Source organism: Neodiprion virginianus, chromosome 2 (genome assembly GCF_021901495.1).
Source record: "Neodiprion virginianus isolate iyNeoVirg1 chromosome 2, iyNeoVirg1.1, whole genome shotgun sequence".
NCBI classification, from domain to species: domain Eukaryota; kingdom Metazoa; phylum Arthropoda; class Insecta; order Hymenoptera; family Diprionidae; genus Neodiprion; species Neodiprion virginianus.
This window is the reverse complement of record NC_060878.1, coordinates 20,624,486-20,652,304: the sequence shown is the minus strand read 5'-3', so window position 1 is coordinate 20,652,304 and position 27,819 is coordinate 20,624,486. Positions and strand designations below refer to the sequence as shown.

Below are 27,819 nucleotides of genomic sequence, written 5' to 3'. Positions count from 1 at the left end.
ATATACTTTAAATTTTAAGCTATTTAAACAGTTATAATATAAAGAAATAATAAAAAAATAAAAAAGCAAATAATAAAAATAAATTTAAAACATTATTAAAATAAAAAATTAATAAATCTATAAATATATAAAAATTTTTTATAAAAATTATAATTATTCTTCTTTTATAAAATTCTAATCAATTTTGATTAAAATTTAAAGTTAATTCTTTGTTTATAAATATAATATTTTTAATTAAACCATAAGTAGAAATAACAGGTAAAAACCATATTGTTCTAAAAAATATCTTTAAAAAATAAAACTTTAACTTAAACATTTTAACATTTAAATAATAAATAAAAAATCCAAATAATATACCTAAAAAAATAATCAAAATTGGTAAAATTTTTATATAAAAAGGCAAAATAATGACATATCTATAAGGAAAAATTAATCAACTAAATATAGAACCTCCTAAAATTACTATTAATATCATAAAATATATTGAATTATTTATATAAACATCATAATCATTTAAATAATTTAATCTAATTATATTATATCAACCTAATATAGAAAAATAAATCAAACGAAAAGTATAATAAACTGTTAAAAAAGTTGAAATAAAAAAAATAAATATAATAAATATATTATAATTTAATATTAAAACTATTTCTAAAATTATATCCTTAGAATAAAACCCAGCTAAAAAAGGAAACCCACATAAAGACAAATTAGAAAAATGAAAACAAATAGAAGTAAAAGGTATTTGATTAAATATTGAACCTAATAAACGAATATCCTGAAAATTATTCAATCCATGAATAAAAACTCCTGAACATATAAATAATAATGCTTTAAAAAATGCATCTATTAAAAGATGAAAAAAAGCTAAAAACTTAAATCCTAAAAATAAAATTCTTATTATTAAACCTAATTGACTTAAAGTTGATAGAGCAATAATTTTTTTTAAGTCAAATTCAAAATTTGCGTTTAATCCAGACATAAATATAGTTAATCTAGATAATAATAAAAATATAATAATAAAATTCTCTCTATTAAATAAATTTTCAAATCGAATTAATAAATAAACCCCCGCCGTTACTAAGGTAGAAGAATGAACTAATGAAGATACAGGAGTAGGAGCAGCTATTGCTGCAGGGAGTCAAGAGGAAAAAGGAATTTGAGCACTTTTAGTAAATGAAGCAATCAAAATTATTAAAGTAATTACTATTATAAAAGAATTATATTTTAAAACATCTATATAAAAATAAAAATTTCAGCCTCCAAAATTTATTATTCAAGAAATTGATAATAATAAAAAAATATCACCAATACGATTAGAAATAACAGTTAATATACCAGCATTAAAAGACTTAACATTTTGATAATAAATTACTAAACAATAAGAAATCAAACCTAACCCATCCCAACCTAATAAAATACTAATTAAATTTGGACTAACAATTATTAATATCATTGATACAACAAATAAAATTACCAATATAATAAATCGATTCAAATTTAAATCATTTATTATATAAGAATTTCTATATAAAATTACCAAAGAAGAAATAAATAAAACTGTTCTTATAAAAATTAATGATATCCAATCAAATAAAAATGTTATTACTACACAAGAAGAATTAATTTCAATTAGATTATACTCAACAAAATAAACTAAATCATATAATAAAAAATAAATACTTAATATAAATAAAAATAATCTAATAAAAAAAATTATAATAAAACTAAATAAACAAATATTTAATATAAAAATAATTTAAAAACTAAATTTAATTTTCTTTGACACCACAAATCAATATTTTAAAATAAACTATTTAAATTAATTTATATTCAAATAATAAAAGATTCTCTATTTAAAATAATTAAATTTAAAGGAATTCAATGTAATATTAATAAAATATACTCACGAACATTACCTTGAGAAAATGAATAAAAAAAATAATTTATTTTACCATGTTGAGTAAAAGAATATAAATATAATGTATAACAAGCTCTAAAAAAAGATAAAAAAATGACTAATAAAAAAATTATTTTACTTCATATAATTAATCTATTGATTAATATAATTTCACCTATTAAATTTAAAGAAGGAGGAGCTGCTATATTTGAAGAACATAATAAAAATCATCATAAACATATTCTTGGCATATAATTTATTAAACCTTTATTAATAAATAATCTCCGACTTCTTAAACGTTCATAAATAATATTTACTAAACAAAATAAACCTGAAGAACATAAACCATGAGAAATTATTAACAAATAAGAACCATAAATTCCCCATCTTATTAAAGTTAATAAACCAGATAATATTATTATTATATGAGCAATTGAAGAATAAGCAATTAAAGATTTTAAATCAACTTGAAATATTCTAATTAAACTAATATAAATTCCTCCTATTATTCTCAAAACAATCAAATAAACATTAAAAAAAATACCTATATTAATTAAATATATATAAACTCGTAATAAACCATATCCCCCTAATTTCAATATAATAGCAGCTAAAATTATTGATCCACAAACAGGGGCTTCTACATGAGCTTTAGGTAATCATAAATGTATAAAAAAAATAGGTAATTTTACTAAAGAAGCAAAAATTAAAAATACAAATAAATAAAAAGAATAAACTTGAAATAAATTTTCCACAGAAAAAATATAATTTAAATTTTTAAACTCAAAAAATAAATAAATAATTCTTAACAATAAAGGTAAAGAAGCAAATAAAGTATAAAATAATAAATGAATACCAGCTTGAACCCGATCCAATTGATTACCTCAACCTAAAATTAAACAAAAAGTAGGAATTAATCTACATTCAAAAAAAAGATAAAATAAAAATAAATTATTTACAGTAAACGTCAAAAATAAAAATAAAATTAAAAAAAATATCAATAAAATAAAATAATTTAAATAAATTCTTAATTCATAAATAAAATATCTTGATATAATTATTAAGGCTCCAATTCATAAAGTTAATAAAACTAAACCAAAAGATAAATTATCACAACCCAAAAAAATATTTATACTCTTAAATTCAAATCTACAATTTCCAGAAAATATAAAAAGAAATCTTAAAAAAAATAAATTAAACTGAAAAAATCAAAAATTATTTTTTGAAACTATAATTAAAAATAATAAATAAAAATAAAACTTTATCATTAAAAAATATTTAAAACTTGAAAATAATCATTACCATGTAAACGAATTATATAAATCAAAATAGATAAACCCAAAACTCCTTCACAAACTCTAAAAATTAAAAAAATTATAATAAAATACATCTCTAATATATATATATTTAAAAATAAAATTAATATTAAATATAATATTAAAATAATAAATTCAATTCTTAATAAAACTATCAATAAATGAAACCGATTTAATCTTAAACTTAAAAATCTAATTAAAAATATAAAATAAACAAAATAATAAAAATCTATTAAAATAATAAATTATATATATATATATATATAATTTCAAAAAAAGAAAAAAATTTCCTATCATTAATCTCCAAAATTAATATTTTAATAAACTATTTTTTGAAATTTTAATATTAAATATAAGTTTTAATAGTTTATTTAAAATATTGATTTTGTAAATCAAAGAAAAATTTTTTTTTAAAACTAATTAATATAAATTTATTTTAATTAATTAATTATAAAAATTTTCATACTACTTATATTAATTAATACTATAATAATATATTTAACAAAAACCCCATTTACAATAGGATTAATTTTACTAATCCAAACATCTTTAATTTCTGTAACATCAGGAATATTAAATATAAGATTTTGATACTCATATATAATTTTTTTAATTTTTTTAGGAAGATTATTAATTATTTTTATTTATGTATCAAGATTAATCTCAAACGTAAAATTTCTTTTTAATAAATGAATAATAATAAACATTATAATAATTATTTTAATATTCATATTAATAATTAATTATAATAAAATAAATTTTACATTTGAAGATACAATAAAATTATCTTATATTGAACTAAATAAAAATATATTAACTAAAATATCATTAAACAAATTATTTAATAAACCAAATTTTATTATTTCATTTATAATAATAAATTATTTATTTATTACACTAATTATTGTTGTAAAAATTTCTAATATCAATTTAGGATCTTTACGGAAAACTTTTTAATGTTACCTTTACGTTTAAAAAATATTTTATTAAAAATCATAAATGGATCATTAGTAGATTTACCAACACCATCAAATATTACAACAATATGAAATTTTGGTTCATTATTGGGATTATGTTTAGTAACCCAATTAATTACAGGTATTTTTTTAGTTATACATTATACACCTAATATTCAAATAGCATTTGATAGAATTATCCATATTTACCGAGATATTAATAATGGTTGAATAATTAAAAATTTACATGCAAATGGTGCTTCTATATTTTTTATCTGTATATATTTACATATTGGACGAGGAATATTTTTTGGATCATTTAACTTTAAACCTACTTGAATTACAGGAACAACAATATTATTATTAACTATAGCAGCCGCATTTTTAGGATATGTTTTACCTTGAGGACAAATATCTTTTTGAGGAGCTACTGTAATTACTAACCTTCTATCAGCAATCCCATATTTAGGAGAATTTTTAGTACAATGATTATGAGGAGGATTTTCTATTAATAATGCTACACTAACACGATTTTTTACTCTTCATTTTATTATTCCTTTTATTATTGTTATAATAACAATTATTCATTTAATATTCCTACATAACACAGGGTCAAGAAACCCTTTAGGAACTAATAGTGACATTGATAAATTACCATTTCAACCTTATTTTCTATTAAAAGACATTGTAGGATTTATTTTAATATACTTTATCTTAATTTATATTATTTTAATAAATCCTAATATATTAGGAGACCCAGATAATTTTACCCCTGCTAATCCTATAATTACACCTCCTCATATTAAACCTGAATGATATTTTTTATTTGCATATGCAATCCTACGATCTATCCCTAATAAATTAGGGGGTGTAATTCTTCTTCTAATATCTATTTTAGTATTATTAATTATACCTTTTTATAAAATAATAAATTTCAAAGGATTAAATTTTTACCCATTTAGACAATTTCTATTTTGAATATTTATTAGAATTGTATTAATACTAACATGAATTGGAATAAGACCTGTAGAAAATCCATTTATTATTGTTGGACAAATATTAACATTAGTATACTTCTTTTATTTTTTAATTTATCCTACACTAACAAAAATGTGAGATATTTTATTAAATTAAATTAAACCAACAAATCAATGAACTTGAATAAGTTTATGTCTTGAAAACATAATATAAAAGTTTTAAATCTTTTATTGATTTAAACTTAAATAATTAAATTTTTAATATAATTTATAATAAAAAACAATAAAATATAAATTTTAAACCCATAAATAAAATTAAATAATTTAATGAAACAGGTAAAATTTTTTTCCAAGCCATTATCATCAATTTATCATAACGTAAACGAGGCAAAGTTCCTCGAATCAAAATAAATAAAAATCTAATAAAAATAATTATTAAATAAAATATTAAACTATATAAATCACCTCCTAAAAATATCAAAACAAATAATATACTTATAAATAAAATTCTTGAATATTCGGATAAAAAAATTAATGAAAATCCTACACCTCTATACTCAATATTAAACCCAGAAACCAATTCAGACTCCCCCTCAGAAAAATCAAAAGGTGTTCGATTTGTTTCAGCTAAACAAATAATAAATCAAACTAAATTTAAAGGAAAAGTTAAAAAAATAAATCAAATAAATTCTTGATATAAACTAAATAAAGTTATAGAATAACCTTCAATTAAAAATAAAATTGATAAAATCACTATAACTAAACTAACTTCATAAGAAATTGTTTGAGCAACAGTACGTAATATACCCAAAAAAGAATATTTAGAATTTGAAGATCATGCAGAAATCATAATTGGATAAACTCCAATACCTAAACAACATAAAAAAAAAAATTAAACTAAAATCAAATGAATAAAAATTAGTAACATAAGGTATTGTTATTCAACAAATCAATATTAATATTAATATAATTAAAGGAGATAAAAAATAAGGAAAAAAATTTGATATTAAAGGGATAGAAAACTCCTTAGAAAATAATTTAATAGCATCAGAAAATGGCTGTAAAATACCAACGATTCTAACTTTATTAGGCCCTTTACGAATTTGAATCAAACCTAAAACTTTACGCTCTAAAAGAGTTAAAAAAGCTACACTAACTAATACTATAATAAGTAAAATTAATCTTCTTAAAAAAACTATAATCAATTCATTAATATAAATTACTAATTGTATAATAAAGTATACATAAATAAATTCTAAATTTATTACATTAATCTGCCAAAATAGTTAAAAAATTTAATAAAATTCATTTTAAATAAAATTATAATAATTCAAAATTATGGTCCTCTCGTACTAAAAATTTTTAATAAAATTAAGGATAGAAACCAACCTGGCTTAAACCGGTTTGAACTCAGATCATGTAAAATTTTAAAGGTCGAACAGACCTAAATTTTCAAGCTTCTACACCCAAAATAAATTTTAATCCAACATCGAGGTCGCAATTTTTAATGTCAATAAGAACTTTAAAAAAAATAACGCTGTTATCCCTAAGGTAATTTAATCTAATAATCTAAAACATAGGATCAAAAATTCATTAATTAATGTAAAACAAAATAAAAAGTTTATTAAATTTAATTATCACCCCAACAAAATAATTATATTTATTTTATAAAAATAAATTAATTAATAAAATAAATTTAATTATAAAACTCTATAGGGTCTTCTCGTCCTCTAATAAAATTTAAGCTTTTTAACTCAAAAATCAAGTTCAATAATTAATAATTATAAGACAGTAATAATCTTGTCAAATCATTCATTCCAGTCCTAAATTAAAGAACAAATTATTATGCTACCTTTGCACAGTTAGAATACTGCGGCTATTTAAAATTTTCACTGAGCAGATTAGACTTTTTATATTTTATCAAAAAGACATGTTTTTGTTAAACAGGCGAATTAATTTTTTGCCGAATTCCTTATAATTAACTATCATATAAATTTATATTTATAAATAATTATAATATTTACTAATTTAATCATCATTTAAATTAAATAATTATTAATTAAATTATTTTAATAAAAAATTAAATTAAAACTAAGATTATATATATATATATATATATATATATATATATATATAATTTATAAAATTATTACAATTTTCAAATTAAAACTAATTCTAAGCCTAAAATATAATTATATAATTTAAAATCAATTATAAAATTAAGAATTAAAGCTAATCCCTTAAAACTTTTATATCAAAAATAATTATTTTTATTAATTAAAATAATTAATAATGATATTCAAATTAAATTTATTTATCAAAAAACTAGATAACTTAAAAAACGAAAAACATTTCATTTCTATTTAAAAATTAAAAATAATTATTAAACATTAAAAATAATTTAAAATTAAATAGATCTTTTCAATTCGAGAAAAATATTAATTTATATTATTTTTTTAATTAACCCTGATACACAAGGTACAATAAATAAAGTATACTTTTTTGAAAATTTTATTTTTCAAAATATTTCAAATTTCTATCAATATACAATTAAACTATAATTTAAATTATTTTTTATTTTAACAATACTAAAATTATAAATTTAATAAAAATATTTTTATTAATAAAAAAATTTTAAATATAAAAAATATAATTTATTAATTTCAAATTAAGTTGAATTAAACAACTATTTAATTTATTGTAAATAAAAAAATCCTTCTAAGTAATTTGAATTCTAAATACACTTTCCAGTATATTTACTTTGTTACGACTTATCCCATTTTATAATGAGAGTGACGGGCGATTTGTACATATTTAATTCTTAATTCAAATAAATATAATTTTAAATTTTACTATTAAGTCCAATTTTAAATAAATATTTCAATTTAATATCCAAAAATAAAATTTTTATTGTAATTCATTTAAACTTTAATATAAGCTACATCTTGATCTGAAATAAAATTTCTATAAAATTTAATGAAAATTGATAATTTTAAAAAAATATTCTGTTAACGAAAATAAATAAACTCAATTAATTAAAGTAAGATTTATCGCGGATTATCGTTTAATAAACAAATTCCCCTAATTAGTTTTAAATACAGCCAATTTTTTTAATTTTAAAGAACATAACTATTAATTATTAAAATATAATATTAACATCTAAAATAATAGGGTATCTAATCCTAGTTTAAATCTTAGATTTCATAAAATAATATATATATATATATATATATAATCAAAAAATTTTATTTCACCATAAAATTATTTTTAATTAAATATAAATAAATTAATACAATTTATTAATTAAAAATATTAATTTGTATAAAACGTTTAACCGCTACTGCTGGCACAATTTTTTTGTCTATACTTTTATATTATTTATAATTCTAAATTTCTTTAATTATTAAAATTAAATGCTGCAAAAAAATATTTCTAATTAATTAAAAAAATACATGCAAAAAAATAATAATACTAAAATAAAAACCAGAATCAAACTTTAATAAAAATAAATAAAAATTATAATATATATATATATATATATATATATATATATATATATATATATATACTATTTAGTGTAATAAGCACAAAGATTTTTGAAATCTTTAGAAATAGTTTAATTCTATTATTAATAAAATAAGATTTAAAAACAAATTTTTATTTAAAACTTTGAAGGTTATTAGTTTAATTAACTTAAAATCTTAATTTTATAGTTAAATATATAACATTAAATTGCAAATTTAAAATTATAAAAATTATTAAAATTTTTAAAAATTATATATTAAAATATAATATAATAAAATAAATTATTAATATAATAAAAACATTAAATAAAATAATTATAAAAAAATAAAAATTAAATATAAAATTATTTAAATTTAATTTAAATATTAATTTTAAATATAATAAAGAAGGTAAAATTAAATTTATATAATAAAATAAAACAATTAATGTAAAAATAATAAACATCAAACATTCAATAAAAAATTTATTATTTACTATTAAAATAAAAACAAAAAACTTTGGAATAAAACCAAATATAGGTGGAATACCAGCTATTGATATAAATATTATTATAACTATAAACTTCATAAAATATCTTATATTATTAAATTTATAAACTTGATTCAAATAATTTATATTAAAATAACTAAAAAAAATACAAATTATTAAATTATTTAAAGAATAAATTATTAAATAAATTATTAAAATATAAAAATCAATTAATATTGACATAAACATCCAAGATATATGATTAATAGAAGAATAAGCTATAATCAATTTTAATGAAATTTGATTTAATCCCAATAATGAACCAATAAATCCAGACAAAATTATTGATATATAAATAATTAATCTATTATTAATATTAATTAAAATAAATAAAGGAGCAATTTTTTGAATAGTTAAAATAAAAAAACAATTTAATCATCTAATATTATTAATAATCTTAACTAACCATCAATGAAATGGTCTAGCTCCTAATTTTAAAATTAATCTAATTTGTAATAAAATCAAAAAAATTTATATTCATAAAAATTAAACTCATTTTTATTATTAGAATTCTTATAAATAAGAAAGAAGAAGCCCCAACTTGAATAATATAATATATCATTGAAGAATTATAAAATTTAGACAATTTATTTCTACTATTTATTAATAAAGGAATAAATGATAATAAATTTACTTCCATACCTATCCAAGCACCAATCCATGATGAAGAATTAATACAGTGAAAATTTTAAATAGCCGCAGTATTCTAACTGTGCAAAGGTAGCATAATAATTTGTTCTTTAATTTAGGACTGGAATGAATGATTTGACGAGATTAATACTGTCTTATAATTATTAATTATTGAACTTAATTTTTGAGTTAAAAAGCTTAAATTTTATTAGAGGACGAGAAGACCCTATAGAGTTTTATAATTAAATTTATTTTATTAATTAATTTATTTTTATAAAATAAATATAGTTATTTTGTTGGGGTGATAATTAAATTATATATATATGTATATCATTTATATATAAAATAAATTTTTAATTTATATAAATTATAATTTATAAAAAATTTTAATAAAAGAAATTTTAATTTCATAAATAAATTTACAATTTATCGCCTAAATTCAGCCATTTTATCAAATATTGAATAAATGATTATTTTCAACTAATCACAAAAACATTGGAACATTATATTTTATATTTGGAATCTGATCCGGAATACTAGGACTATCTTCTAGAATAATTATTCGTATAGAACTAGGAACACCCTCATCATTTATTGGTGATGATCAAATTTATAACATAATTGTAACATCTCATGCATTCTTAATAATTTTTTTTATAGTTATACCCATTATAATTGGAGGATTTGGAAATTGACTAATTCCTCTAATACTTGGAGCCCCTGACATAGCTTTTCCCCGAATAAATAATATAAGATTTTGACTATTACCCCCGTCATTAATCCTACTAATTTCAAGAAGATTAGTAGATTCAGGAACAGGAACAGGTTGAACAGTTTACCCTCCTTTATCAAGAAATCTTGGACACTCAGGACCCTCTGTTGATTATACAATTTTTTCTTTACATATAGCAGGAATTTCATCAATTCTTGGAGCAATTAATTTTATTTCTACAATAATTAATATACGACCAAAAGGAATAAGATTTGAGCAAATACCTTTATTCGTCTGAGCAGTAAAACTAACAGCTATTCTTCTTTTATTATCTCTTCCAGTTCTAGCAGGAGCAATTACAATATTATTAACAGATCGAAATATAAATACAACTTTTTTTGATCCTTCAGGAGGAGGAGACCCAATCCTATATCAACACTTATTTTGATTTTTTGGACACCCAGAAGTTTATATTTTAATTTTACCAGCCTTCGGGATAATTTCTCATATTATTTCACAAAAATCAGGAAAAAAAGAAACATTTGGAACTCTTGGAATAATCTATGCAATAATAACAATTGGATTATTAGGATTTGTAGTTTGAGCACATCATATATTTACTGTAGGTATAGATGTTGATACACGAGCTTACTTTACCGCTGCTACAATAATTATTGCAATCCCTACTGGTATTAAAATTTTTAGATGATTAGCAACACTATATGGATCTGAAATAAATTTTAGATCATCAATACTATGAACATTAGGATTTATTTTTTTATTCACAATAGGAGGATTAACAGGAATTATACTTTCTAATTCTTCAATCGATATTATTCTACATGATACATATTATGTTGTAGCACATTTTCATTATGTTTTATCTATAGGAGCAGTATTTGGAATTATAGCAGGATTTATTTACTGATACCCATTATTTACTGGAATAACATTAAATATAAAATGATTAAAAATTCAATTTACTATTATATTTTTAGGAGTAAATATAACCTTTTTTCCACAACATTTTTTGGGCCTAAATGGGATACCCCGCCGTTACTCTGATTACCCAGATGCATTTACAATATGAAATATTATTTCAACAATTGGATCAATTATTTCTTTTATTAGAGTATTATATCTAATTTTTATTATTTGAGAAAGAATGTCAACACAACGGCAAATTATATTCATAGAAATTACAAATTCATCTATTGAATGAAAACAAAAATTTCCTCCTTCAGATCATAGATATGAAGAAATTCCAGGAATAACAAAAAATTCTATTATGGCAGAAAAATGCATTGGATTTAAACCCCATAAATAAAGTTTTAAACTTTTTTTAGAAAATGATAACCTGATCAAGAATAAATTTTCAAAATGCTAATTCACCTATTATAGAACAGTTAATCTTTTTTCATGATTATACTATAATTATTTTAATCTTAATTACAGTATCAATTTTATATTTAATATTAACTATAATATTAAATAAATTTACTAATAAAAACCTTTTAAATAAACAAAATATTGAAATTATTTGAACAATAACTCCTTCAATATTACTAATCTTTATTGCTATACCATCAATTCATCTACTATACTTAACAGATGAAATTAATAAACCCCTAATTACAATTAAAACAATTGGGCATCAATGATACTGAAGATATGAATACTCAGACTTCAAAAATATTGAATTTGACTCTTATATAAATAAATCAATTAATAAAAATTCTTTCCGTTTATTAGATGTAGATAATAACACAATTATTCCCTTAAATACACAAATTCGCATGATTGTTAGATCAAATGATGTAATTCACTCTTGAACAATTCCTAGTCTAGGAAAAAAAATTGATGCAATTCCAGGACGATTAAATCAAATTAGATTATTAATTAAACGACCAGGATAAATATTTGGACAATGTTCAGAAATTTGTGGGGCCAATCATAGATTCATACCAATTGTTATAGAAAGAATTCCAATAAATTATTTTTTAAAATGAATCAATTCATTTTAATTCATTAAGTGGCTGAAAAGCAAGCAATGATCTCTTAAATCATTTTATAATATATTAGCAAATATTCTTAATGAAAAGAATTAATTTATTAAAATAATAGTTAGTCAAACTATAAATATTAGAAAATTCTAATATTCTTTTATTCCGCAGATATATCCTATAAATTGATTATTTTTATTTACAACTTTTACTATTCTTTTTACTACAATTATTATTATAGCATATTTTAGAAAAAAGAATTTTTTTAAAAAAAAATTCGATAAATTTTTTAAGAAAAAAAAATTTGGTTTCTGAAAATGATAATAAATTTATTTTCAATTTTCGATCCAACTTCAACTTTTTTTCCTAACCTAAACTTAAATTGATCAAGAACATTAATTGGAACATTCCTATTTCCATCAACAACTTTTTGACTAATTATATCACGAAAAAATATCTTATGATGAAAATTAATATATATAATTCATTCGGAAGTAAAAATTTTATTAGGTAATTTTAAAATTAACAGAACATTAATTTTTTCATCTTTATTTTTATTTATTCTATTTAATAATTTTATAGGTCTTTTTCCTTATATTTTTACTAGAACTAGACATTTATCAAATAGAATTACATTATCATTATCTTTATGATTAAGACTTATACTATTTGGGTGATTTAAAAATATAAATCATATATTTACTCATCTTGTTCCTCAAAATACACCAAATGCATTAATACCTTTTATAGTATTAATTGAATCAATCAGAAATTTAATTCGTCCCTTAACACTTGCGGTACGATTAACAGCAAATATTATTGCAGGTCATTTACTAATAACCTTATTAAGAAGAATTGGAACAAAAATTAATATATTATCCTCATCTATTTTAGTAGTTAGACAAATTTCTTTACTAATTTTAGAATTCGCTGTTTCAATTATTCAAGCTTATGTTTTTATAGTACTAATTACTCTATACTCTAGAGAAGTAAACTAAATAATGTCAAATAAAAATATATCCTTTCCTCAACACCCATTTCATTTAGTTAATTACAGACCATGACCTTTATTAGGATCATTAGCTGTAATAATTCTACTTTTAGGTTCTATTAAATGATTCAATTTCAAATTAAAAAATATATTAATATTAGGAATTCTAATCACCATTTTAATTATAATTCAATGATGACGAGACATTATTCGAGAAAGAACCTATCAAGGATTACATACATCAAATGTAATAATAGGAATAAAGTTAGGAATAATTTTATTCATTGTTTCAGAAATTTTTTTCTTTTTATCTTTCTTTTGAGCTTTTTTTCATAGATCCCTCTCACCTTCAATTGAAATTGGAAGAATATGACCTCCAAAAAATATTACACCATTTAACCCTTATGATATTCCTTTATTAAATACAATTATTTTAGTTTCTTCAGGGGCTACAATTACATGAGCCCACCATAGATTAATAAATAATATAAAAAAAGAAACACTAAAAAGAATATTATTAACAATCATTCTAGGTATTACTTTCTCAATATTACAATGATATGAATATTTAGAAGCACCATTTACAATAGCAGATTCAGTTTATGGATCAACTTTCTTTATTGCTACAGGATTCCATGGAATTCATGTGCTAATTGGTACAACATTTATTATAATTAACTTATTTCGAGTATACTTAAATCATTATTCTAATTTTCATCACTTTGGATTTGAAGCAGCCGCATGATACTGACATTTCGTAGATGTAATTTGACTTTTCCTTTATATTTCTATTTACTGATGAAGAACATACTAATATATTTATATAATATAACTTAAGTATAATTGATTTCCAATCAATAAGTCTAACAAAATTTAGTATAAGTAATTAAATTAGTATTTAATACCTTAATAATAATTATAATAATTACTATTATTATATTAACTATTTCAATAATCTTATCAAAAAAAACATTTTATGAATTAGAAAAAAATTCACCATTTGAATGTGGGTTTGATCCAAAAGGATATCCACGTATATCATTTTCTATTCGTTTTTTTCTAATTGCAGTTATTTTTTTAATTTTCGATGTAGAAGTAACATTAATATTACCAATAATTATAACCTTAACAATTTCAAATATAAAAATTTGACTATTTATAGTATCATACTTTATTTTAATTTTATTATTAGGATTATATTATGAATGAAAATTTGGGGCACTAAACTGAATTTAAACCTACAAAGTTGAAATAAAATTTATATTCAGTTTCGGCCTGAAATTATAGTTATTTATTATAACTCTACTTTATAGGATAATAGTTAAATATAACATTTGATCTGCATTCAAAAATTATTAATATTAATTAATTTATCTTAAATAATTTATATTAAAATTAATTGAAGCCAAAAAGAGGCTTATTATTGTTAATAATAAAAATGAATAAAAATTCCAATTAAATAGAAATATAAAATAAAAAAGCTTCTAACTTTTTATTAAATGATTAAAATTCATTTATATTTCTAATTTATATAGTTTATAAAAACATTACATTTTCATTGTAAAAATAAATTATTTAATTTTATAAATTAAATGTTTAAAGATTTAAATAAATCATCATATTATCTTCAATAATATACTTTAAATTTTAAGCTATTTAAACAGTTATAATATAAAGAAATAATAAAAAAATAAAAAAGCAAATAATAAATATAAATTTAAAACATTATTAAAATAAAAAATTAATAAATCTATAAATATATAAAAATTTTTTATAAAAATTATAATTATTCTTCTTTTATAAAATTCTAATCAATTTTGATTAAAATTTAAAGTTAATTCTTTGTTTATAAATATAATATTTTTAATTAAACCATAAGTAGAAATAACAGGTAAAAACCATATTGTTCTAAAAAATATCTTTAAAAAATAAAACTTTAACTTAAACATTTTAACATTTAAATAATAAATAAAAAATCCAAATAATATACCTAAAAAAATAATCAAAATTGGTAAAATTTTTATATAAAAAGGCAAAATAATGACATATCTATAAGGAAAAATTAATCAACTAAATATAGAACCTCCTAAAATTACTATTAATATCATAAAATATATTGAATTATTTATATAAACATCATAATCATTTAAATAATTTAATCTAATTATATTATATCAACCTAATATAGAAAAATAAATCAAACGAAAAGTATAATAAACTGTTAAAAAAGTTGAAATAAAAAAAATAAATATAATAAATATATTATAATTTAATATTAAAACTATTTCTAAAATTATATCCTTAGAATAAAACCCAGCTAAAAAAGGAAACCCACATAAAGACAAATTAGAAAAATGAAAACAAATAGAAGTAAAAGGTATTTGATTAAATATTGAACCTAATAAACGAATATCCTGAAAATTATTCAATCCATGAATAAAAACTCCTGAACATATAAATAATAATGCTTTAAAAAATGCATCTATTAAAAGATGAAAAAAAGCTAAAAACTTAAATCCTAAAAATAAAATTCTTATTATTAAACCTAATTGACTTAAAGTTGATAGAGCAATAATTTTTTTTAAGTCAAATTCAAAATTTGCGTTTAATCCAGACATAAATATAGTTAATCTAGATAATAATAAAAATATAATAATAAAATTCTCTCTATTAAATAAATTTTCAAATCGAATTAATAAATAAACCCCCGCCGTTACTAAGGTAGAAGAATGAACTAATGAAGATACAGGAGTAGGAGCAGCTATTGCTGCAGGGAGTCAAGAGGAAAAAGGAATTTGAGCACTTTTAGTAAATGAAGCAATCAAAATTATTAAAGTAATTACTATTATAAAAGAATTATATTTTAAAACATCTATATAAAAATAAAAATTTCAGCCTCCAAAATTTATTATTCAAGAAATTGATAATAATAAAAAAATATCACCAATACGATTAGAAATAACAGTTAATATACCAGCATTAAAAGACTTAACATTTTGATAATAAATTACTAAACAATAAGAAATCAAACCTAACCCATCCCAACCTAATAAAATACTAATTAAATTTGGACTAACAATTATTAATATCATTGATACAACAAATAAAATTACCAATATAATAAATCGATTCAAATTTAAATCATTTATTATATAAGAATTTCTATATAAAATTACCAAAGAAGAAATAAATAAAACTGTTCTTATAAAAATTAATGATATCCAATCAAATAAAAATGTTATTACTACACAAGAAGAATTAATTTCAATTAGATTATACTCAACAAAATAAACTAAATCATATAATAAAAAATAAATACTTAATATAAATAAAAATAATCTAATAAAAAAAATTATAATAAAACTAAATAAACAAATATTTAATATAAAAATAATTTAAAAACTAAATTTAATTTTCTTTGACACCACAAATCAATATTTTAAAATAAACTATTTAAATTAATTTATATTCAAATAATAAAAGATTCTCTATTTAAAATAATTAAATTTAAAGGAATTCAATGTAATATTAATAAAATATACTCACGAACATTACCTTGAGAAAATGAATAAAAAAAATAATTTATTTTACCATGTTGAGTAAAAGAATATAAATATAATGTATAACAAGCTCTAAAAAAAGATAAAAAAATGACTAATAAAAAAATTATTTTACTTCATATAATTAATCTATTGATTAATATAATTTCACCTATTAAATTTAAAGAAGGAGGAGCTGCTATATTTGAAGAACATAATAAAAATCATCATAAACATATTCTTGGCATATAATTTATTAAACCTTTATTAATAAATAATCTCCGACTTCTTAAACGTTCATAAATAATATTTACTAAACAAAATAAACCTGAAGAACATAAACCATGAGAAATTATTAACAAATAAGAACCATAAATTCCCCATCTTATTAAAGTTAATAAACCAGATAATATTATTATTATATGAGCAATTGAAGAATAAGCAATTAAAGATTTTAAATCAACTTGAAATATTCTAATTAAACTAATATAAATTCCTCCTATTATTCTCAAAACAATCAAATAAACATTAAAAAAAATACCTATATTAATTAAATATATATAAACTCGTAATAAACCATATCCCCCTAATTTCAATATAATAGCAGCTAAAATTATTGATCCACAAACAGGGGCTTCTACATGAGCTTTAGGTAATCATAAATGTATAAAAAAAATAGGTAATTTTACTAAAGAAGCAAAAATTAAAAATACAAATAAATAAAAAGAATAAACTTGAAATAAATTTTCCACAGAAAAAATATAATTTAAATTTTTAAACTCAAAAAATAAATAAATAATTCTTAACAATAAAGGTAAAGAAGCAAATAAAGTATAAAATAATAAATGAATACCAGCTTGAACCCGATCCAATTGATTACCTCAACCTAAAATTAAACAAAAAGTAGGAATTAATCTACATTCAAAAAAAAGATAAAATAAAAATAAATTATTTACAGTAAACGTCAAAAATAAAAATAAAATTAAAAAAAATATCAATAAAATAAAATAATTTAAATAAATTCTTAATTCATAAATAAAATATCTTGATATAATTATTAAGGCTCCAATTCATAAAGTTAATAAAACTAAACCAAAAGATAAATTATCACAACCCAAAAAAATATTTATACTCTTAAATTCAAATCTACAATTTCCAGAAAATATAAAAAGAAATCTTAAAAAAAATAAATTAAACTGAAAAAATCAAAAATTATTTTTTGAAACTATAATTAAAAATAATAAATAAAAATAAAACTTTATCATTAAAAAATATTTAAAACTTGAAAATAATCATTACCATGTAAACGAATTATATAAATCAAAATAGATAAACCCAAAACTCCTTCACAAACTCTAAAAATTAAAAAAATTATAATAAAATACATCTCTAATATATATATATTTAAAAATAAAATTAATATTAAATATAATATTAAAATAATAAATTCAATTCTTAATAAAACTATCAATAAATGAAACCGATTTAATCTTAAACTTAAAAATCTAATTAAAAATATAAAATAAACAAAATAATAAAAATCTATTAAAATAATAAATTATATATATATATATATATAATTTCAAAAAAAGAAAAAAATTTCCTATCATTAATCTCCAAAATTAATATTTTAATAAACTATTTTTTGAAATTTTAATATTAAATATAAGTTTTAATAGTTTATTTAAAATATTGATTTTGTAAATCAAAGAAAAATTTTTTTTTAAAACTAATTAATATAAATTTATTTTAATTAATTAATTATAAAAATTTTCATACTACTTATATTAATTAATACTATAATAATATATTTAACAAAAACCCCATTTACAATAGGATTAATTTTACTAATCCAAACATCTTTAATTTCTGTAACATCAGGAATATTAAATATAAGATTTTGATACTCATATATAATTTTTTTAATTTTTTTAGGAAGATTATTAATTATTTTTATTTATGTATCAAGATTAATCTCAAACGTAAAATTTCTTTTTAATAAATGAATAATAATAAACATTATAATAATTATTTTAATATTCATATTAATAATTAATTATAATAAAATAAATTTTACATTTGAAGATACAATAAAATTATCTTATATTGAACTAAATAAAAATATATTAACTAAAATATCATTAAACAAATTATTTAATAAACCAAATTTTATTATTTCATTTATAATAATAAATTATTTATTTATTACACTAATTATTGTTGTAAAAATTTCTAATATCAATTTAGGATCTTTACGGAAAACTTTTTAATGTTACCTTTACGTTTAAAAAATATTTTATTAAAAATCATAAATGGATCATTAGTAGATTTACCAACACCATCAAATATTACAACAATATGAAATTTTGGTTCATTATTGGGATTATGTTTAGTAACCCAATTAATTACAGGTATTTTTTTAGTTATACATTATACACCTAATATTCAAATAGCATTTGATAGAATTATCCATATTTACCGAGATATTAATAATGGTTGAATAATTAAAAATTTACATGCAAATGGTGCTTCTATATTTTTTATCTGTATATATTTACATATTGGACGAGGAATATTTTTTGGATCATTTAACTTTAAACCTACTTGAATTACAGGAACAACAATATTATTATTAACTATAGCAGCCGCATTTTTAGGATATGTTTTACCTTGAGGACAAATATCTTTTTGAGGAGCTACTGTAATTACTAACCTTCTATCAGCAATCCCATATTTAGGAGAATTTTTAGTACAATGATTATGAGGAGGATTTTCTATTAATAATGCTACACTAACACGATTTTTTACTCTTCATTTTATTATTCCTTTTATTATTGTTATAATAACAATTATTCATTTAATATTCCTACATAACACAGGGTCAAGAAACCCTTTAGGAACTAATAGTGACATTGATAAATTACCATTTCAACCTTATTTTCTATTAAAAGACATTGTAGGATTTATTTTAATATACTTTATCTTAATTTATATTATTTTAATAAATCCTAATATATTAGGAGACCCAGATAATTTTACCCCTGCTAATCCTATAATTACACCTCCTCATATTAAACCTGAATGATATTTTTTATTTGCATATGCAATCCTACGATCTATCCCTAATAAATTAGGGGGTGTAATTCTTCTTCTAATATCTATTTTAGTATTATTAATTATACCTTTTTATAAAATAATAAATTTCAAAGGATTAAATTTTTACCCATTTAGACAATTTCTATTTTGAATATTTATTAGAATTGTATTAATACTAACATGAATTGGAATAAGACCTGTAGAAAATCCATTTATTATTGTTGGACAAATATTAACATTAGTATACTTCTTTTATTTTTTAATTTATCCTACACTAACAAAAATGTGAGATATTTTATTAAATTAAATTAAACCAACAAATCAATGAACTTGAATAAGTTTATGTCTTGAAAACATAATATAAAAGTTTTAAATCTTTTATTGATTTAAACTTAAATAATTAAATTTTTAATATAATTTATAATAAAAAACAATAAAATATAAATTTTAAACCCATAAATAAAATTAAATAATTTAATGAAACAGGTAAAATTTTTTTCCAAGCCATTATCATCAATTTATCATAACGTAAACGAGGCAAAGTTCCTCGAATCAAAATAAATAAAAATCTAATAAAAATAATTATTAAATAAAATATTAAACTATATAAATCACCTCCTAAAAATATCAAAACAAATAATATACTTATAAATAAAATTCTTGAATATTCGGATAAAAAAATTAATGAAAATCCTACACCTCTATACTCAATATTAAACCCAGAAACCAATTCAGACTCCCCCTCAGAAAAATCAAAAGGTGTTCGATTTGTTTCAGCTAAACAAATAATAAATCAAACTAAATTTAAAGGAAAAGTTAAAAAAATAAATCAAATAAATTCTTGATATAAACTAAATAAAGTTATAGAATAACCTTCAATTAAAAATAAAATTGATAAAATCACTATAACTAAACTAACTTCATAAGAAATTGTTTGAGCAACAGTACGTAATATACCCAAAAAAGAATATTTAGAATTTGAAGATCATGCAGAAATCATAATTGGATAAACTCCAATACCTAAACAACATAAAAAAAAAAATTAAACTAAAATCAAATGAATAAAAATTAGTAACATAAGGTATTGTTATTCAACAAATCAATATTAATATTAATATAATTAAAGGAGATAAAAAATAAGGAAAAAAATTTGATATTAAAGGGATAGAAAACTCCTTAGAAAATAATTTAATAGCATCAGAAAATGGCTGTAAAATACCAACGATTCTAACTTTATTAGGCCCTTTACGAATTTGAATCAAACCTAAAACTTTACGCTCTAAAAGAGTTAAAAAAGCTACACTAACTAATACTATAATAAGTAAAATTAATCTTCTTAAAAAAACTATAATCAATTCATTAATATAAATTACTAATTGTATAATAAAGTATACATAAATAAATTCTAAATTTATTACATTAATCTGCCAAAATAGTTAAAAAATTTAATAAAATTCATTTTAAATAAAATTATAATAATTCAAAATTATGGTCCTCTCGTACTAAAAATTTTTAATAAAATTAAGGATAGAAACCAACCTGGCTTAAACCGGTTTGAACTCAGATCATGTAAAATTTTAAAGGTCGAACAGACCTAAATTTTCAAGCTTCTACACCCAAAATAAATTTTAATCCAACATCGAGGTCGCAATTTTTAATGTCAATAAGAACTTTAAAAAAAATAACGCTGTTATCCCTAAGGTAATTTAATCTAATAATCTAAAACATAGGATCAAAAATTCATTAATTAATGTAAAACAAAATAAAAAGTTTATTAAATTTAATTATCACCCCAACAAAATAATTATATTTATTTTATAAAAATAAATTAATTAATAAAATAAATTTAATTATAAAACTCTATAGGGTCTTCTCGTCCTCTAATAAAATTTAAGCTTTTTAACTCAAAAATTAAGTTCAATAATTAATAATTATAAGACAGTAATAATCTTGTCAAATCATTCATTCCAGTCCTAAATTAAAGAACAAATTATTATGCTACCTTTGCACAGTTAGAATACTGCGGCTATTTAAAATTTTCACTGAGCAGATTAGACTTTTTATATTTTATCAAAAAGACATGTTTTTGTTAAACAGGCGAATTAATTTTTTGCCGAATTCCTTATAATTAACTATCATATAAATTTATATTTATAAATAATTATAATATTTACTAATTTAATCATCATTTAAATTAAATAATTATTAATTAAATTATTTTAATAAAAAATTAAATTAAAACTAAGATTTATATATATATATATATATATATATATATATATATATATATAATTTATAAAATTATTACAATTTTCAAATTAAAACTAATTCTAAGCCTAAAATATAATTATATAATTTAAAATCAATTATAAAATTAAGAATTAAAGCTAATCCCTTAAAACTTTTATATCAAAAATAATTATTTTTATTAATTAAAATAATTAATAATGATATTCAAATTAAATTTATTTATCAAAAAACTAGATAACTTAAAAAACGAAAAACATTTCATTTCTATTTAAAAATTAAAAATAATTATTAAACATTAAAAATAATTTAAAATTAAATAGATCTTTTCAATTCGAGAAAAATATTAATTTATATTATTTTTTTAATTAACCCTGATACACAAGGTACAATAAATAAAGTATACTTTTTTGAAAATTTTATTTTTCAAAATATTTCAAATTTCTATCAATATACAATTAAACTATAATTTAAATTATTTTTTATTTTAACAATACTAAAATTATAAATTTAATAAAAATATTTTTATTAATAAAAAAATTTTAAATATAAAAAATATAATTTATTAATTTCAAATTAAGTTGAATTAAACAACTATTTAATTTATTGTAAATAAAAAAATCCTTCTAAGTAATTTGAATTCTAAATACACTTTCCAGTATATTTACTTTGTTACGACTTATCCCATTTTATAATGAGAGTGACGGGCGATTTGTACATATTTAATTCTTAATTCAAATAAATATAATTTTAAATTTTACTATTAAGTCCAATTTTAAATAAATATTTCAATTTAATATCCAAAAATAAAATTTTTATTGTAATTCATTTAAACTTTAATATAAGCTACATCTTGATCTGAAATAAAATTTCTATAAAATTTAATGAAAATTGATAATTTTAAAAAAATATTCTGTTAACGAAAATAAATAAACTCAATTAATTAAAGTAAGATTTATCGCGGATTATCGTTTAATAAACAAATTCCCCTAATTAGTTTTAAATACAGCCAATTTTTTTAATTTTAAAGAACATAACTATTAATTATTAAAATATAATATTAACATCTAAAATAATAGGGTATCTAATCCTAGTTTAAATCTTAGATTTCATAAAATAATATATATATATATATATATATAATCAAAAAATTTTATTTCACCATAAAATTATTTTTAATTAAATATAAATAAATTAATACAATTTATTAATTAAAAATATTAATTTGTATAAAACGTTTAACCGCTACTGCTGGCACAATTTTTTTGTCTATACTTTTATATTATTTATAATTCTAAATTTCTTTAATTATTAAAATTAAATGCTGCAAAAAAATATTTCTAATTAATTAAAAAAATACATGCAAAAAAATAATAATACTAAAATAAAAACCAGAATCAAACTTTAATAAAAATAAATAAAAATTATAATATATATATATATATATATATATATATATATATATATATATATATATACTATTTAGTGTAATAAGCACAAAGATTTTTGAAATCTTTAGAAATAGTTTAATTCTATTATTAATAAAATAAGATTTAAAAACAAATTTTTATTTAAAACTTTGAAGGTTATTAGTTTAATTAACTTAAAATCTTAATTTTATAGTTAAATATATAACATTAAATTGCAAATTTAAAATTATAAAAATTATTAAAATTTTTAAAAATTATATATTAAAATATAATATAATAAAATAAATTATTAATATAATAAAAACATTAAATAAAATAATTATAAAAAAATAAAAATTAAATATAAAATTATTTAAATTTAATTTAAATATTAATTTTAAATATAATAAAGAAGGTAAAATTAAATTTATATAATAAAATAAAACAATTAATGTAAAAATAATAAACATCAAACATTCAATAAAAAATTTATTATTTACTATTAAAATAAAAACAAAAAACTTTGGAATAAAACCAAATATAGGTGGAATACCAGCTATTGATATAAATATTATTATAACTATAAACTTCATAAAATATCTTATATTATTAAATTTATAAACTTGATTCAAATAATTTATATTAAAATAACTAAAAAAAATACAAATTATTAAATTATTTAAAGAATAAATTATTAAATAAATTATTAAAATATAAAAATCAATTAATATTGACATAAACATCCAAGATATATGATTAATAGAAGAATAAGCTATAATCAATTTTAATGAAATTTGATTTAATCCCAATAATGAACCAATAAATCCAGACAAAATTATTGATATATAAATAATTAATCTATTATTAATATTAATTAAAATAAATAAAGGAGCAATTTTTTGAATAGTTAAAATAAAAAAACAATTTAATCATCTAATATTATTAATAATCTTAACTAACCATCAATGAAATGGTCTAGCTCCTAATTTTAAAATTAATCTAATTTGTAATAAAATCAAAAAAATTTATATTCATAAAAATTAAACTCATTTTTATTATTAGAATTCTTATAAATAAGAAAGAAGAAGCCCCAACTTGAATAATATAATATATCATTGAAGAATTATAAAATTTAGACAATTTATTTCTACTATTTATTAATAAAGGAATAAATGATAATAAATTTACTTCCATACCTATCCAAGCACCAATCCATGATGAAGAATTAATACAGTGAAAATTTTAAATAGCCGCAGTATTCTAACTGTGCAAAGGTAGCATAATAATTTGTTCTTTAATTTAGGACTGGAATGAATGATTTGACGAGATTAATACTGTCTTATAATTATTAATTATTGAACTTAATTTTTGAGTTAAAAAGCTTAAATTTTATTAGAGGACGAGAAGACCCTATAGAGTTTTATAATTAAATTTATTTTATTAATTAATTTATTTTTATAAAATAAATATAGTTATTTTGTTGGGGTGATAATTAAATTATATATATATGTATATCATTTATATATAAAATAAATTTTTAATTTATATAAATTATAATTTATAAAAAATTTTAATAAAAGAAATTTTAATTTCATAAATAAATTTACAATTTATCGCCTAAATTCAGCCATTTTATCAAATATTGAATAAATGATTATTTTCAACTAATCACAAAAACATTGGAACATTATATTTTATATTTGGAATCTGATCCGGAATACTAGGACTATCTTCTAGAATAATTATTCGTATAGAACTAGGAACACCCTCATCATTTATTGGTGATGATCAAATTTATAACATAATTGTAACATCTCATGCATTCTTAATAATTTTTTTTATAGTTATACCCATTATAATTGGAGGATTTGGAAATTGACTAATTCCTCTAATACTTGGAGCCCCTGACATAGCTTTTCCCCGAATAAATAATATAAGATTTTGACTATTACCCCCGTCATTAATCCTACTAATTTCAAGAAGATTAGTAGATTCAGGAACAGGAACAGGTTGAACAGTTTACCCTCCTTTATCAAGAAATCTTGGACACTCAGGACCCTCTGTTGATTATACAATTTTTTCTTTACATATAGCAGGAATTTCATCAATTCTTGGAGCAATTAATTTTATTTCTACAATAATTAATATACGACCAAAAGGAATAAGATTTGAGCAAATACCTTTATTCGTCTGAGCAGTAAAACTAACAGCTATTCTTCTTTTATTATCTCTTCCAGTTCTAGCAGGAGCAATTACAATATTATTAACAGATCGAAATATAAATACAACTTTTTTTGATCCTTCAGGAGGAGGAGACCCAATCCTATATCAACACTTATTTTGATTTTTTGGACACCCAGAAGTTTATATTTTAATTTTACCAGCCTTCGGGATAATTTCTCATATTATTTCACAAAAATCAGGAAAAAAAGAAACATTTGGAACTCTTGGAATAATCTATGCAATAATAACAATTGGATTATTAGGATTTGTAGTTTGAGCACATCATATATTTACTGTAGGTATAGATGTTGATACACGAGCTTACTTTACCGCTGCTACAATAATTATTGCAATCCCTACTGGTATTAAAATTTTTAGATGATTAGCAACACTATATGGATCTGAAATAAATTTTAGATCATCAATACTATGAACATTAGGATTTATTTTTTTATTCACAATAGGAGGATTAACAGGAATTATACTTTCTAATTCTTCAATCGATATTATTCTACATGATACATATTATGTTGTAGCACATTTTCATTATGTTTTATCTATAGGAGCAGTATTTGGAATTATAGCAGGATTTATTTACTGATACCCATTATTTACTGGAATAACATTAAATATAAAATGATTAAAAATTCAATTTACTATTATATTTTTAGGAGTAAATATAACCTTTTTTCCACAACATTTTTTGGGCCTAAATGGGATACCCCGCCGTTACTCTGATTACCCAGATGCATTTACAATATGAAATATTATTTCAACAATTGGATCAATTATTTCTTTTATTAGAGTATTATATCTAATTTTTATTATTTGAGAAAGAATGTCAACACAACGGCAAATTATATTCATAGAAATTACAAATTCATCTATTGAATGAAAACAAAAATTTCCTCCTTCAGATCATAGATATGAAGAAATTCCAGGAATAACAAAAAATTCTATTATGGCAGAAAAATGCATTGGATTTAAACCCCATAAATAAAGTTTTAAACTTTTTTTAGAAAATGATAACCTGATCAAGAATAAATTTTCAAAATGCTAATTCACCTATTATAGAACAGTTAATCTTTTTTCATGATTATACTATAATTATTTTAATCTTAATTACAGTATCAATTTTATATTTAATATTAACTATAATATTAAATAAATTTACTAATAAAAACCTTTTTTACATTAATTAAATTTTTCAAAATTATATATAATTATTAGAAAAATCCTATATATTTTTTAATTATTTGCTCACATATTAATTAAAATAAAAATATTATTCATTAAGAAAATGCCATCTAATTTACTTAATGAATTGTAGTTTGGAACATTTATACAATGGATTAGAACTTATTATGAACTTTTAAGAATACATACAGATAGATAAATGATTATTTATTTAATTTCATATTTTTAATTTTTAGAAATTAATTATTCTTTAATTTAAGAAAAATAATTTATTCAAATAAATCATTTTTTTTATTTTATTAAATTATTTAACTTAATTACCTCCATTTATATTCTATTATATTAATGTATATATATATATATATATAGGTATATTATTTTATAAGTATATATATATATAGGTATATTATTTTATAAGTATATATATATATATATATATTATAATTTTTAATTTACTCTTAAAAAAAAGAGAAATTTTGAAAGAAATTTTTTTTTTACATTAATTGAATTTTTCAAAATTATATATAATTATTAGAAAAATCCTATATATTTTTTAATTATTCGCTC

The 27,819-nt window shown here is 18.7% G+C and overlaps 5 protein-coding genes and 1 pseudogene across 5 annotated transcripts; 4 read left to right on the top strand and 2 right to left on the bottom strand.

Annotated features, from left to right (window-relative positions):
- Window positions 1-526: 526 nt before the first annotated feature.
- Window positions 527-1,699, bottom strand: LOC124298710 (NADH-ubiquinone oxidoreductase chain 5-like; the record flags this gene model as incomplete). Its single annotated transcript, XM_046751082.1, is given in 1 exon segment — window positions 527-1,699. A coding segment is annotated over 1 exon segment (1,158 nt), but the record flags the coding sequence as incomplete, so codon positions are not given.
- A 2,444-nt stretch (window positions 1,700-4,143) lies between these two features.
- LOC124298708 (cytochrome b-like) lies at window positions 4,144-5,954 on the top strand. Its single transcript, XM_046751079.1, is given in 1 exon segment — window positions 4,144-5,954. A coding segment is annotated over 1 exon segment (816 nt). The 5' UTR covers window positions 4,144-4,175; the 3' UTR covers window positions 4,992-5,954.
- A 4,351-nt stretch (window positions 5,955-10,305) lies between these two features.
- Window positions 10,306-11,740, top strand: LOC124299114 (cytochrome c oxidase subunit 1-like; the record flags this gene model as incomplete). The annotated part of the gene is given in 1 exon segment (XM_046752065.1): window positions 10,306-11,740. A coding segment is annotated over 1 exon segment (1,332 nt), but the record flags the coding sequence as incomplete, so codon positions are not given.
- A 3,960-nt stretch (window positions 11,741-15,700) lies between these two features.
- LOC124299115 (NADH-ubiquinone oxidoreductase chain 5-like) lies at window positions 15,701-16,888 on the bottom strand (annotated as a pseudogene).
- Window positions 16,889-19,315: 2,427 nt separating this feature from the next.
- Window positions 19,316-21,128, top strand: LOC124299108 (cytochrome b-like). The gene is given in 1 exon segment (XM_046752058.1): window positions 19,316-21,128. A coding segment is annotated over 1 exon segment (816 nt). The 5' UTR covers window positions 19,316-19,349; the 3' UTR covers window positions 20,166-21,128.
- Window positions 21,129-25,486: 4,358 nt separating this feature from the next.
- On the top strand, window positions 25,487-26,921 carry LOC124299111 (cytochrome c oxidase subunit 1-like; the record flags this gene model as incomplete). Its single annotated transcript, XM_046752061.1, is given in 1 exon segment — window positions 25,487-26,921. A coding segment is annotated over 1 exon segment (1,332 nt), but the record flags the coding sequence as incomplete, so codon positions are not given.
- Between the last annotated feature and the right edge of the window lie 898 nt (window positions 26,922-27,819).